This window comes from Wasmannia auropunctata, unplaced genomic scaffold (assembly GCF_000956235.1).
Source record: "Wasmannia auropunctata unplaced genomic scaffold, wasmannia.A_1.0 LD335968.1, whole genome shotgun sequence".
In the NCBI taxonomy this organism is placed as follows: Eukaryota; Metazoa; Arthropoda; class Insecta; order Hymenoptera; family Formicidae; genus Wasmannia; species Wasmannia auropunctata.
Genome location: NW_012026922.1, coordinates 106,872 through 123,074, shown reverse-complemented (window position 1 = coordinate 123,074; position 16,203 = coordinate 106,872). Strand labels below are relative to the sequence as shown.

The window sequence follows — 16,203 nt, the reverse complement described above, 5'->3', positions numbered from 1 at the left end:
TCGCACGCACGCACGCACGCACGCACGCACGCACGCACGCACGCACGCACGCACGCACGCACGCACGCACACGCACACGCACACACATATATATGCATATATAGATATGTATGCATGTAATATATATAATATATTAAAACAACTACTATATAAAATATAAATATATATTTATATATATATCTTTCTCTTTTTCTCTTGCCGTTTCACAGCTAGCTGCCTACGTAGGGCTGGACGGATGCAATGCTGTAATATGATTTTATTTTCCTCTCGCGATGAGGAAATGTAAGATTATAATTAAAACTAATAATATAAAAGAAAACTTGAAAATATGGAAAGGAGAAATAAAAAGAAAAACATATCATGCATCTTGCACTTTCGATCATGGCAATCCGTTATGCCGAAGAGTAATAATCAACGATTGATAATTTATCTAAAATAAAAATTATATTTTTTAGAATATAAAAATAAAACTTGATTTTCGCAGTATTAATTTAATTTATAATTAATCACCTAAATTAGCTGTTAAATAATTATCTATTTTAAAATTCAATTTGTAACACATAAAGTGCTGTAAAATCTTATATTATAATTAGCGTTAACCGGCATTGGTACCAACCAACCCATAATTAGAAATCAACTCTTCCATCGAAATTATTTTTTGTTAAACTAAAGTTTATCATACAATTTACAAAAATTCAATAATAAATAAAATCAAATAATATAATTTTCAAAATACATAACAATTTCTATGTAATACATCATGAATAATACTTTAATAAAACATTCAGCAACATTAAAAAATGATTAATACTAAATATTATAAAGTACTTGGTTGGACGGAAAACTATTAATAATACTAACAATAATATGTAATTATATTATTAATATTTACGTATTAGATCAAAAAGTCTTTGACGAGTCAATTATTAAATTCGGTAACGGTAATTCATTGCCGTGTATGTCTCTCTTATAGTTGGATGTAAAAATTTATACATATTTTTAAACAATTCTTTTTACTCTACCCTTTCATCATTCAAAAGTAGGAAAATATTTTAGAAAATTATCGTTATTAATACTCAAATTTCAGTTAAAAATATATTATCACATTAAAAAGTTATTGTAACAATTATTTATGTGTGTGTATGTGCAACAAATAGAACAACGTTGAATATACTATGAAATGTCCAACGTTAATTTATGCATCTTAATGTCCAATTGAACTTTGATATTCTGATACTTTGATAAAAATCGTACTTAAAATTAGTTAAATGATAATAGCAAAGATTATTTATTGCAGCTTGAATATTGTTACGTAATCAAATAATTCTCCAGCAATTCAAATAATCATATTTCATATTAAAAGCAGAATATTATCAGAATAATTTGTATTTTCATAATAATAAAACAAATTGAAAATTTAATTCCATTTACAGACTCTTCCGATACGTAATTAACAAATCTTTCAAATAATACAAATATATAAGAAAGAGTTAAAGTAGAATAGAAATCAGATTTGTGATTATATTTTACAATACATGATGAATATCATTAGTTTCCGCATAAACTTTTATAGTGAAAGTAATAATTTAGAGATTGATCTCTTAGAGATTGTTGTTATCAACGACATTTTATTCGTTATCAGTTCTATCTTTTGGTGAATATGCTTAATAAGGCAAGCGAGTAAGATGAGATGATATAGAGTATTAAGATAGAATGCAGTCTTCACTTCACAAATCAACAACGAATTAAAGTAATTTCTGCTAGCATAACATATTTTTGCCTCTTTCCATATTTTATTAAGAATTTATATTTTATTTATCGTAATATATTTATGTATATATAGTTAAAAAATTTGTTGAATACGTTGGAGCCGATTTTTATTTAGATACCGTAAATTTACACGTATAACACGATTTGTAACGACACAAATAATTTCAGCCATATATCGACGTTCGAATTAATATCGATTGCACTAATTTATCTTAAATATTCATGAGAATTGTGCAATTGTTATCATATCCTGTTTAATATGTGCGAATTTTATTGTTCGACACTTCGACATAAGATTTATAAAAATACACGCATGATATTAGGTCAGAATTTTTATCACTTACACCTACTCACACACCCAAACACACACACACACACACACACACAACAAACACACGTTACATTTTATGTTACGTAATTCTTAATATTTTATATTTTGCGCCACATTATAATGATTTATCATAGTTATAACAATTGCAGCTTTTTTTTTCTTCAACATATGTATGATATGTTTCTCTATTTTAATTCATCCTATTCTCTCTCTCTCTCTCTCTCGCCAATACCTTTTATAGTTCATTTGCATTCTATTAAACCACTTACGAATGCATATCATGTAAAGATATTGTAGAAAAATTGGAAAAACCTAATATATTCAACAACAAGTAGTCGCTCTTAATCGCGCGTTTGATCTGAATTTGTTTGATATTTAACTCAGGTAGCTTCGAAGAGTTCCGACGATTATCGATCGTAACGTAAGCTTATTTACATTCTTTTGTCGTAACGATATATGCCAAACTCGCGAACGTGGTTCTTGTGGTTCACGCCTTTGGAACTCATTAAAAGTCCCATTATCGAAATCACGTCGTTGATGGCGGGAACTTTCGTATCATCGGCTAGAGTAGAACGGCAAAGATCGTTCGCGATCACGGGTCTCGTTCGGCACAAAACAAAGACGCCTTTTCGCGCCTCTTGATCGCGCCTTCGCCCGGATCAATCGTTAGTATAATATTGGAGACCACCTACCGTTAATGGAACATGCACACGTGGAACTACTTCGAGTAGATGTCTCGTCATCGCCGCATTCGATTTCCTGTCCCGCCTTAAACGACGACGGTGCCGCAATCACGTAGCGCGAACTCTCTCAACGCTTAAGAAAAGCGTCGGCTAAACTTCCGTAGAATGCGTCTGTATACGCACTTTCTTCTGCGAGCCGTTCCTCGAGAGGGTCGGACTGTGCGCCGAGAAGCCAGGATTGTGAATGCCGAGGGGTTTCGGCTTCTTCAGGGAACTCCTAAGGGGCGAGGCCGTGCTGGCCACGCTACCGGAAGTCGCTACCGATGCCGTCGATCCGTTTCCGGCCCCGCCGACGTACGGCTTGCCGCTGGCGTCTGTCATCGAGATCGAACCACCTGCGGCGCAACAAAATTAACGACGTGATTACTTCTCTCGTTCCATATTTTCCATTCTCTTCATGCCGTTTAAGTTAAGAAACTTTTATTTCTTTTATATAATTGTATTATAAAAAATATTATTGTTTTAAGATATAATTTATAAGATAATATAATTATATTATAAAAATGTTATTAATAGGACTGGTGATTTGCTTCGAAGACTTCAACATTCAAACTTCGAAGATTCGAAGCTTCGGCATGAAAATTTTCGAATTTTTTTGAAGCTTTGGAATTTAAGATGCCTTCGAAGCTTCGAAATTTCGAAAAATACATTTGCGCAAATGATAAATTTATTCAGAAAATTTACAAATATTGTAAATAAAAAGAATTAATACATATATGAAATTATTCTTAAACAAATTTGAAAGTATTATAACCTAAAATATTACAAATTAATAATTAAATTTGATACATGTATAAATATAAGGAAACATAATAATCAATAACACAATCCAATTAAGAAAATTTAAATTTTTAATGTATTTTTCAAAACTTCGAAACTTCGAAGCTTCGAGGCATCTTAAACTTCAAAAGGTCGAAGTTAACGTCAAAGCTTTGAATATTCAAAGTGAATAAAAAGTAACAGCCCTAGTTATTAATATAATTGAACTATTACATATAAGATAAGGGCACTTATATTATAGGAGTGTCATTTAGTTTTGAGGGTTTTGCAAGATAACGGCACTAATGTCAATATTGTCGAAGACATTCATAGCTATTGTTTCTTAATGCTTTAATATTACTTCATGATATTTAGTCATTTACTAACAATAGACGCAATAAACATCGTGTTTATACCATCTTAAAAATGGGGCTTCCTAAACAGCATTTTCGACCTCATGTTGCATGTCATTGAAGCAAACGTTATTAGAGCTGAAATAAGAAGTCTTAACTTCCCCGCGTATTCTTCAGACATTGTTCCATCTGATTATTACTTGTTTAGATCGATGCAACATGCTCTAGAGGATACGCAATTTCATAATTTCGAAGAAGTAAGAAAATTTGAAAAAATTGGATCAAATCCGAAGAAGAGTTCTTTTTATTGTTGCGGAATCCATTTCTTGCCAAAAAAAGTTATAGAAAACAAAGGAAAATATTTTGATTAAGGTCATTAAGATATTCGTACAATAAATCAGTTTTTGAGAAAAAAAACTAATTGTAAATCACACTCCTAATAGTTTTGGATAATTTATTCTGTTTAAATAATTGTATTTTTCATTGAATGGCGCAAATCACAAGATTCTATGACATTTGTCAGTCGTTAATTATTCTTTACTAGCAACAACATTGCACATTTTATAATGTGCAATGTTCACAGTAATAGAACGTAAGACGTCAATTTAGGTATATCTTTAAAAATTCTATTAAAATTTAATATTTATTATATATAGGATTGCCTTATAGTTTTCACACGAGATAGTAAATAGCATTAGATTTTATAGAAAACATCATAATACTCGATTAGTTATATAGTTAAATTAAATATGTTTCACGAGTAGTCTAATACGCAACTAGACCTAGGAGTTTAATTGTAAATAATTTCCATTTTATTCAATTAAATTTATACAAATAATAATAAAAAATAAAGATAGTATTAAAATTAAATAAAATCACCCATAAAATATTTTTTATGATTAATTACAATTATTAAGTATGTTATTGTTTAATATTTTTCTGGATAAAAATATGAACATTTGTCTTTAGAGTGATCCACAAATAGTGTCCTTACTCTATACAGCAAGAATCTTACATACATGAAATATTATCAATATAATATGTATAAAAATTTGAGTTTATGATATATTATGATATATTAAAAATGTATAAAAATTTGAGTTTATGATATATGCCAGCAAAAGAGCAATACATCACAGACAATATTTCGTTTACGTATCACATATGTTTGGTGGCAATAATATGCTATACATACATTATTTCAAATCAATTTTATCAAAATACAATGTAGTATTACATATGCAAATGTACGTTATATATATTTTCTTTAAAATTTTACCGATATACATATAACTTAAAATATTTGGAGGTATACCCGACACGCGCAACTTTGTATATACGCAGTGTATACTGCAACATTGATAAACGTTACGCGTGCCAGGACGATGAAAGAAGCCACTTCTCGTTTTATGATCTAATATATGATGAGGCTTAGTCCATAAGTTACGGTAGATGGATTTGATGTATTGGGAGAGAGACCTTTACGCGCAGCAATGCGGCGCGGCGGAGAGCAATTCGCGGAGAGCGTATAGAGCATAAGCGTAGCTACATTGCGACGCGGGCTTATTCGGCGTACCACAGCAATGCCACCTCGCTATGCAGCGGCGAGCAAATACGCCAAAATACATCATCACAATTTACCTCATCCTGTGTACATATTTGCATGCAAGATTCAAGAGCGAGAGTCGCCTGGATTACTATAGTACGTTGTCTTTTCTACACTCTCTTTTTCTTCTCCCTCATGTCGTTTTCTTGTCACGATCTACAGATAAGCGGCTTCTAAACTTTATCGCTTTTTTGCTTTCATGTCAAAGTGTCCTTCTTTTCCAAGGATATTGCGATTTTATGTCAGCCGACTAAATCTAAATTCCTTCCAATCCCATCATACAATGATTTAAATTATCGTAACTTCATAGCGAAATCAAGATTGAATATTTCAAAAAGAAAGAATGTGAGTCTTAACGAAGAAAAACATCACATTCATAATAGAATGACATAATACAAAAAAAGATATTATTATTGTAAAAATGTGGAAGACGATTTACAAAAATTACGTTAAAAACTGAAACTACGTACTGTTTGGATTTAAATATACAGTAAATCTTTTTACATATTTTCTATACATAATATAACTTGACACAAATCATTATTTTATTATGCTTAGCTCTAATATAAAATGAGGCCTGAACGAAATGGGGAAAATTCGGTCAAGCGTATTTTGGAAAATTGGACTGCTGTCCAGTTCGAGCTTACCGTTCGTGGGTTGGTGATATTCTCGATATCCTGGATTATTTATAGTGGCTCCACGGGGATCCGTGACGACCCTAATCTTGGTCGGGTCGCCACCTCTTCGGGCGTAAATGCCCTCGTAAACGGCGGAGACCAGTACGCCAAAGTTCAAGGCGATGGCAACCAACTGCAATAATAAATAAAAATGATCTGCTAAAAGTGTCCTGATCAAAATCCAACAGTGTGCGAAGCCACATACATAAAAAATATCGTATCATCTCTTAGCATATCTCATAACTTCTTCAGCCCCATTTCACACATTTCTCGTCAAGTAGTAGAATACGAAAAAAATGGTAATTATTTGCAAGCAATAATTCAGAAATATCCTATGTATTCTTGTAATAAATCGAGATCTGCGTGGAAATGATATATAAAAAAAACATTTATTGTATTAAAAACTACTAAAAAGTAAAAATCAACATACATTTTATAAGACTTGTAATCCATCAACGTATTCATATTAGAAAATGACTTTAAAGTGTAATATGCTTACCAAAAATAAACGAATTTTTAAATATACTAACACTTGCATATGTAATCTGTTTTGTTTGCACTCATATATTTAACATTACACTAATTAGACAAATATATAAGATTAATAATATAAAATAATATATAAGCAAAACTCATATTATTTTTAAAATGTTTATAAATATAACATATAAGTAAAACTCATATTGTTTTTAAAATTTATTGTAAAATTTAAAAAAATCCCATTTAATTTTAATAAAAAAAAATGATTTTTCCGATTTTTTTATTTCATAATTCTAAATGTATTTTATTATACGTACGCTTTGATACATTTTTAAAAAATTCGAAAATATGAGTTTTGCTTTTACCACTCGCATTATTATGGTAAACTTTATATGCAACTGACAATAGCAAAAAATTAATTAACTAAAAAGTCTATTACATCTACACATTGTTTATTTTGCGACAAAAAACTTATTTGTGCGGTCTGAAATTAAAGAATGCATCTGCCCAGAAATGAGATATAAATAAAGCCACAAACGTGCTCGGGATGTGAACTTTACGTACACGGCCAAACAATCGATTGTTTCTCCGAGGATCGCGCATTTATTTTCCTTTGCACTAATTGGCTTGCAGACACCAATTACTTGACACACGTACCAGCCGCTTCTCTAATCCGTTCTAATTTGGCGCATCTCCTGTGTTACTTCCATTGGATTCACATCGAGATCTCGCTATACATATACATGCCGCAATACCGTAGTCTCTGTTATCTCGGAGGAAAACGATTGTACACTACGCACCCCATTTCTCATCGTCAAGCACGAACAAATCTCTCTCTCTTTCTCTCTCTCTCTCTCTCTCTCTCTCTCTCAAACGTCGTTCTTTCTTATACGGCAAGCGAATAACTAGGAGACCCTCATCGCACGTAAACTATCGACATCAGGAGAAGAAGCATAATCCGTAGGTGGTGGATAGTGGAAGGAGTGCGCGCGAGGAAGGGGAGGCAATTTAATTAGGGCCAACAAAGAAGCCGCGCGCGCCATTGTCGTTCCGTCGCTATAATTAATCTGGTCGTCCGATGTTTGCCTTTTTTTTCTTTTTGTCCTCCTTGGGGAGGATCGCGAGCGAGCTTCTCTCCCCTACACGCGAGAGACGCCTGATAAAAGAAGGCGCAGGCAACCGCTATGCTCATCGCCGATGTTCTTCTCATCACCACCTTTCGATTATCAAGGCGATGGTTATTTTCCCAGTCGCGTTGGACGGGTTTCTTTCGCCCCGACTTAGCAAACACAGATTATAACTGCAGTGTTGCAGCAACATTGTAACAATCCAGCTATATTGCAGAAATATTACAATGTTACTGCAATATATTGTAGTTATAATCCGTGTTTGTTGAGCGATGTACGAGTAGTACACCAAATATATCGAGAAAAAGCGAGTCGCAAAATGACAAAAATTTCAAAAACTTGGCCGAACAGGAGAAACTGTTTGGACAACGGAAACTCCAATTCGCGCGGACATCTACGCCGGTGTACACCGCGTCGTTTATATACGCACGACTATCGCACGATTTCACAATGAATGACTTTTACAGCGTTTTCATTTCACACGTTATTCAACCAGCAACATGCGAAACACTAATTGCATAAACAGAATGATTTTGTTGCGTCGCGACAAAAAACTCTGCCAGATGTAGCAGCTGTTACATGCAGCACTTAAATTGCTCACTTCAGTGATCTTTTTGCGCAGCACTTTCTGAAAATTATTTCGACGTAACTTAATTAATTTTAAAGAAGCTAACTTATGACTGTTACGTCTTATTTCCCAATCATGAATTCCTTCATCTAGAATTGATTTTTCCGCGATATAATCACCAAGTCGCTAATTTAGATAAAACGAAAAGTATGACAAAAAAGCTTTATTATTTTTGTACATATTTATGCATAAAATATTGTTACATCGCGTGATATCATCAACATCATACACTGGAAAAGTAAAAGCGAAAACATTAACTCGATTGAATTTCCTTGAGTAACGCGATATTACCTTGCCTTGTTTTTGCTTATTCATTCTGTCCAATTCAATTTCGTCCTTGGCCCCTTTCAAGAGACTCCGTTTCCTTTTGTCCATCATCGCGTATATTTTTGCCAGTAAAATATCAGCATACTCCACATAACGATAAAACAATCTTTATGTTGAAGGGAAATTTATCCAGTGAGCCAAATGTACGATGTATATATATGAGTGTACAACACAACACTGTATCAATCAGATATGATGTTTCGTTCATTTTTTTACATTTTTTTTTAAACTACCGTGAAAGGAATATGACTAATAGCTTCAAATGGCAAAAAACACTGCTCGCGATCGAGTCTTGTACGTCACGACGATAAAAGGCTGAACATGGCCAGCCTGGGGAACAAAAGAAATTCACTTATCGCAAAACTGAGAACCGGGACAACACGGTGAGTTCATTAGCGATCCACACCGAAACACTCACTGCGGGTCCGCCAATGTCGGCTCATTGTTTTAAAAGTATCTACAAGTCGCGGCTGCTCCGGCACATACTAAGTCACGGATCGGTGGGGAGACAGGAGCTTAAAGAAACACCTGAGTCCGGTTCACGATCAGGTGGCTTCTAACATAAGCTTAAGTTTAATTCTCCGGTTAGATATACATTTCTCGGCCGATTGACGATAAACGCCCCGGCGGAAGTATAGCGGTACTACTTGATCTAAATGCATGTATTATTTATTTTTCTTTTGATCCTTTTTATATAAATTCTGCATTTTCAAGCACAGCAGACGAAAGTTCAAAATAATCTATCTTAACATATTCATAGTATATTGTAATTAAACTGAATTCCTGGCAAAATAAAATCTGCAAAGTCTCAACAAAATTATCTTGCTGGGAGATTATAATATTCCTAAGATATATCCCGCAAAATATGATGATATTTAGAGAATATTTTTTAGATATATTATATTATATGTAATCCCTGTTCAAAATATTCTCACGATGTCATACACAAGCATAGATTTGTTTTATATAATTATATTAGATAACATCTTAATATCTTCAATGATTACAAACGTATTTCTTATTGCACGATCAACTATTATAATTAAAAAATTATTTAACATCAAGATTATATTATCTTACATGCATTTTAATTGAACTTATTGAGAAAGATAAAAAGAGATAAAAATCCATTTACTTTGAAAGTACATCTTGACTTATTTAGAATTTTTAAACTTATATCCTTTCTCGTTTACTTAGAAGACAATCGTTCCGCAAAGAATCGCAAATAACGAGTTGAATATTTTCTTGACGGAATCTGAAGCTTTACCGTACTGCAAGTATATAATACTGGATTGCAAAGACCACGAGTGTTTCATCCGCATTCGGAGAAACTCGAGCTGCCGTCTTGCGATAAGAACAAACTTTCAAAGTGCGTTGGCGACGTTATCGTTTCAGTTTCATAAAATGTGACGTTCTTTCTCATGTAACCGTCCTCGTCGTCGCGCCATCGCGTCTGCATCGCTTTCTGTGGTCGATATCCAATTTAAATTACTATTCCAATTAATTGAAAAACACAATTTATTTCTTGATTAATCTTATTAATAAAGATTTATAAACCCTAAATATGCACATAACAAATATATTTCTATATTTCAAACATAACAAATATATTTCTATATTAATTAACAGCTCTTACACAAATCCAATTTAATATTCAAAATAAGTAATTAACGTTACCTTCCAATATTAAATTTTTGTAAGGGAGTCTGCATTTTAATCGTATTTTAATAATAACATTTTTAGTAATACTATAGGTTGATCAAAAAGTTTGATCGTCTGTCTTATCCTTTTTTTTCTTATTGATATAAAACCCGTATAAAAAAAAAAAAACATCCTTTTACAATATATTGATTAATATTCTATTATACACAAGAGATGCATTGTACCGCAATATAATTATATTCCATCTATATATAAAAATTTTTTAGTTTTGTAACTCGTAGTTTTTAGTGACGTCTCGAGATAACAATTATTCTCTTTTGACGGGCTTTACTTTTGCTCAGTTAATAATCTTAATGTCTTTTCCTGATTTTTATTAAAATATCTTCGTACGCTTATCCGAGATTTTGATAAAATACTACTCCTTCAAAGTCTTAGACAAAGTCTTATCTTTATCGCATTTAGAATTATGATATCTGTTCCCGAACAAATCGCCTTCCTTAAGAAATTGTCACATAAATCATTCTTGTCTATTGAACATGCACGACACGTTCCTATACGCATCATACCTAACTGTAGACAGGATATTAAGCCACATGCTTCCTATCGATTTCAGATCGTTTAATAAATCGACAATTAATTATAATTAGGTACGTGATGCTCTTTTAAGATACATAATATCCTTATAATATAATATATCTCTTAAAATATACATACATAAAAATACTTTTATATTTATTTTTATATCTACAATTTAAAGTATTAGTGAATATTTTTTAAATTTAAGTATAAATAATTATAACGTTCATTTTCAGTATTATTTTTTGATAGCGACCACAAAATAATATTAATAAATCCTTTCTAAACTATTTGTGCTATTAATAAGACATAAAAATTAATTTATTTGATATCAATTTTCATCTAAAAAGAAAACTTTTTATACTTTTATATTATAATTGTGCATGATATATTAATTTTTTTTACAAACGGTTTAAACGTTTTGAACGTATGGATTACCAGCGTATCGAACGCGTGCATGAAATGCGGATGTGAATCAAACTGTACAAGTGCAGAATATGCAACTGCTTCTGCGTGCAACAGGTTCGAGAAACCAGTGAATGACGTCGGCAAACAACGTGTTTTAACGGTACATCAAGTACAAGAGATTAGAAACTCGAAAATGGACATATGGATGCATTGAATATTATCTCGTCCGTTAACAGCTTTGCGTTAATTCGAGGGAACGAGAAATCAATTAAGAGACACATATACGCGCGCGCGCACACACTGAGAACATTAGCAGGTGAATGTTAAAAAAATTGAGTAAAATTATCACACCATCCATATTTAAAATACGTAATGCAAATTTAGTAAATTAGCAACGAAACTGTCTTACGCTAATGTGATTCATGATGCTAATGCGAATACACAAAAGAATATGCCACCAAAGTTATTATTTTACTCAAAATTTCTGCAGATTTTCACTATTTACAAAGACAAAAATTAACGGAGCAAAAAAGTTCCGTTGGAGAAATAAAAAGTAATTCTTTATTGTACAGTTGACATTATTTTCCCAAAACTTGTAATAAAATCTAATATAAAATTGGTTGTCTACATATTGTAACCTTATCATTAATAGATCATTTCTTATTCAATTATCCTTTTATTAATCTATTATTATTTCCTATAATAATAGTATAACGTACATGTTACTACAATATTGAATTTAATAAATAAATATTTATATATAATTTCTTATTCTCTTGATTTTAAGAAAGAGAAAATTTAGAAGAAATGTTCTCTGTTCAGCAATTCGAAAGAATACAAGAAATTGCAGAAAAATTAATAATACAGATTTTGTCATGCCATTATACTCTACCTGCATATAAAAAGCTTCTCCTCTTGTGATAACGAAGCTATTGGCTCGATCATCCGTTTGCAGAGCAAAAAGAATCGCCGCCACAATCGACAATGCCGCTAAAAAAAGATATCAAATCAATCGATTAATAAAAATTCAATCCCCAATCTTATTCAGTCAATGAAAATGTATATTAAACTTCATACAATTTCATATTTCAATAAAATATTATAATACAATTGGTTATTGTTTGATATTAAAAATATATAAAAGTTTGAACTATGTGAACAAAAGAATCATTGGCGTATAATAAATATCCAATATTTCCTTAACTTGCAAAGCACGCAAAATCATTGCGAAGTCAACGCAATGAAAAAGATTACGCGGTACTGTCATCATATTGCTTCACTCTGTAACACAATCTTCCGTAGATATTCGATGCCTTTGTATAAGGGCTCGTAAATAGGCCAGTAAGTAGACGAGCGCGAACAAGCGGTAATTCTAACATGCCGCCCGTAGTATTGCAAATTACGTGCTACGCACCGTAATAAAAAGAACTTTCAACGTCTTGAAATGTAATTCAAATTCTGCGTGTACTTTCATATGTCAAGGTTACGATGACTAACTACATTACGCAATGAATACTATAAACACGCAACAAGATGTAATCTCATTATCAGTACCAGATACAAACATACATTTATATATTCGTATTTGAAATTGGAATTTACATACTTTAAATTTGATATAAAATTATATGTATTGCTATGTACTTTTTCCACTATTCACACTTCAATTACTAAATTAAAAACATTATATTTATATGATTGATATATATATATATATATATATATATCAATCATATAAATATAACATAAATATAAATATAACATGAAAAGTATTTAAGAAACTATTTATTTATGAGTTACTTAAGAAAACTTTGTAGCCTTTCCAAGGAAAAAAACTTCAACGTATCTTTTACATATATTAAAATATTATAGCCTAAAAGAAAATTTAATATATTTATACAACAATATATATATATATGTAAAAGATACGTTGAAGTTTTTTTCCTTGGAAAGGCTACAAAGTTTTCTTAAGTAACTCATAAATAAATAGTTTCTTAAATATAAAATATTTTTCACAAGTTAATAAAATAAAGTTTCTTGTATACTAATATTTCAAAAGTTTATTTCAAATATATTTACTTAATTTTATTTGTTTAGAAAATAAACATTATTTTACATTATTTAATTAGTTAATAAGAAATTAAAACATTTTTTGAAATCTGTCCTCTCTCTATCTATTTTTTTTTTTCATTTAAATTACTATATTAGAAAACTGATTTGTACTCACTTGCCAATGTAGCGAGGGCAACTTTGCCTATTAGAGCAGTGCTATACGAAATTACAACCCGCTTCGCGGAAGAGGCCATCGCTAATTGAAGTACAGCCAAAGCTACCAGAATCGCTAAAAGAGCAGAGGCGGCAGCGGCAGCTAATCCCGCTACCCACACAGCCACTAGAAATAAAGGAGGAATCTCGCCGTAATTCTATTGCATTGCAATGTAATCTCGCACTTGCATTGACTTGCATCCTTCCCTGCCGGAGGAATTTTTAGCACTGCATAATCCTATATCTCTGTACCTTTTTTACATGCTATGTTTTTCGCAATAAAGTGATAAAAAAATTAAAACGAGAAAATAATTAAAATCTCAGGATTTTCATTAATCTTAAACAATTCACATAATAAAATTTTAATAAGTATTGCTAAGAAACTAATAAAATTATCGTCGTATTAATCACGAACATCAAACGTAAATAGTTCTTGCACAACTGTTGTACAACTTGTACAACAATAATCCTTTTAAACTGTTTAATATCAAAATTATAAGCTAATTCGTCAATATTGTAATTAATTTCTAATTAAATTTTTATGAAAACCGTAATTAATTTCATGGCTTTATTTAAATAATTTAATAATATATAAAAATACTTTCGTACAATTTGAGCATACCGAACGTTAATTAGATTTATTTTTACTATTAATTTTCTTCGCAAAACATTTATGGCAATTCACATAATACCTACAGGAATATTATTCAATTACATCAAAATCAGAATTAGATCACAAAGATTTTGTGGAAGAAAGATTATTTTTACGAAAAGTGGTATTAAAAATATCAACATAACTTTTTATAGTCACACGTAAAACGAAACTCACACACTGGTTGAAACCTGGAGACGCTTTGGCCGCACCACTCACGTCCATAAAGAAGGAGTTTACATTGTCTCCATGGTCCGAAGTAACCCTTCTCCGCGGCAGTACCAGCTGTAACAACACAAATAAGAAAAATCGGATAATAAAAATGTTATTTCTTTTCTTTATGGCAAATATGGTAAAAAAACTGCGAGATTCCATTTACGATTTTATTCAAATTCAAACGAACTAACAATTAATAAAATAGTATGACCTCTGATCGGGTTTAATTCTAGAATGCATAATTTGACCGCTGTTTAAATTGTAAATTATAGAAAAACTAATTTGTCGAATTGACATACAATCATTCTTTGTGAAACTAGGGCAAAAAATAAACGATATCAACCAAAATTATACCTACAAAAATTTTTTTAATGTTATATAAGTATATCCTGAAACATTCTTATACGTATACAGTTTCATATACTTCATAGAAAAACTTCGGGGGATGATAAGTCTTAATAATTAAAGAATCAACTTTAGAATCTTATGTCTTCGCATGCGTTACGAGCTGCTTTGTTTTTTTTAAATTTTATTAACCAACATTTTTGGGAACTGCTGAATTGGAATAAAAAAGAGCCGGTCGCAATGGGGGCCGTCCATATATTACGTAAACATATTTTTGGCCATTTTTTATCCCCTTCATGTAAACAAATATCAGAATTTTTGAAACCCCCTCCTTAATTACGTAAGATTTTCCCGATTATGCTCGAATTATGTAAAATTAATATTGCTCGTTTTTCATGACAGCAGCAGCATGAAAAATCTTACGTAAGGATACGTACGACTCCCCCCCTCCTCTCTCATGTAATTATTTGTCAGAATTTGACTGACACCCTCCTCTCCCCCAGTCATGCTTACGTAATATATGGACGGCCCTATGATAGTAGTACGATCTCTGCATCTGACGCTTCTCGACTTTTTTGTGAGGATATGTCAAAATTATAACGTACGTTACAACATTAGAGAGGATTTAAAAAATTATAGGAGCCTTTGATCACAAATCAGAAATCCTGTACTGTACAAGAAAGTAAGAAATTCAATGTTACACAGATGTAAGATAAATATAATCATTCACAAATATAATAAATGTTAAGGCACTTTTAGCACCTTCTGTAATAAAAGAAAATATTATTTAAAAAAGCATAGCTCCTTAATAACGCGTCGGAAGACATAAGTTCCTTAAGGGGTTACACCACCTTGAGCGCCTAAAAATCATAGGTAACTTTGGAAATTTTTTTTAGGAAAACAATAAAAGTAATACAAAATTCGTTTTAAGGCTTTAATAATACATGTCTTTAGAAGTAAAAAATATTTTTTTCATTTATTTTTTTAATAAAATGACGCTGAAGCCATTTTATTAAACGTCGTTTTTGTAGCCACTGTCAAATCGGCGTTGCGGGGATCTGTCATTCGATTGAACCTGGAGCAATAAACCAAAATTTTTTAAAAACTATATAATATGCACTACAGAAGTACATACGGATATTTTAAAATATAGATTTTTATAAAAATTTGCGAGCATTTGAAAAAAAGTCATTTTCGGCCAAAAAATTTTGTCAAGAAATGTTAAATAAAAAAAAGTATTTAACATATCGAAATATCCGTATGTACTTCTGTAGTGCA

At 31.4% G+C, this 16,203-nt stretch overlaps 1 protein-coding gene across 1 annotated transcript in view; it reads right to left on the bottom strand.

Moving 5' to 3' along the window:
• Window positions 1–2,149: 2,149 nt before the first annotated feature.
• LOC105454950 overlaps window positions 2,150–16,203 on the bottom strand; it is a 40,928-nt gene continuing 26,874 nt past the window's right edge. Inside the window, exons 2-6 of the mRNA XM_011697941.1 lie at window positions 14,542–14,649; window positions 13,675–13,839; window positions 12,340–12,437; window positions 6,210–6,372; window positions 2,150–3,179 (exon numbers count right to left, since the gene is read on the bottom strand). Of these exons, the coding sequence (XP_011696243.1) occupies window positions 2,935–3,179; window positions 6,210–6,372; window positions 12,340–12,437; window positions 13,675–13,839; window positions 14,542–14,649 (779 nt within the window). The 3' untranslated portion in view covers window positions 2,150–2,934. The remainder of the gene's footprint in view (window positions 3,180–6,209; window positions 6,373–12,339; window positions 12,438–13,674; window positions 13,840–14,541; window positions 14,650–16,203) is intronic.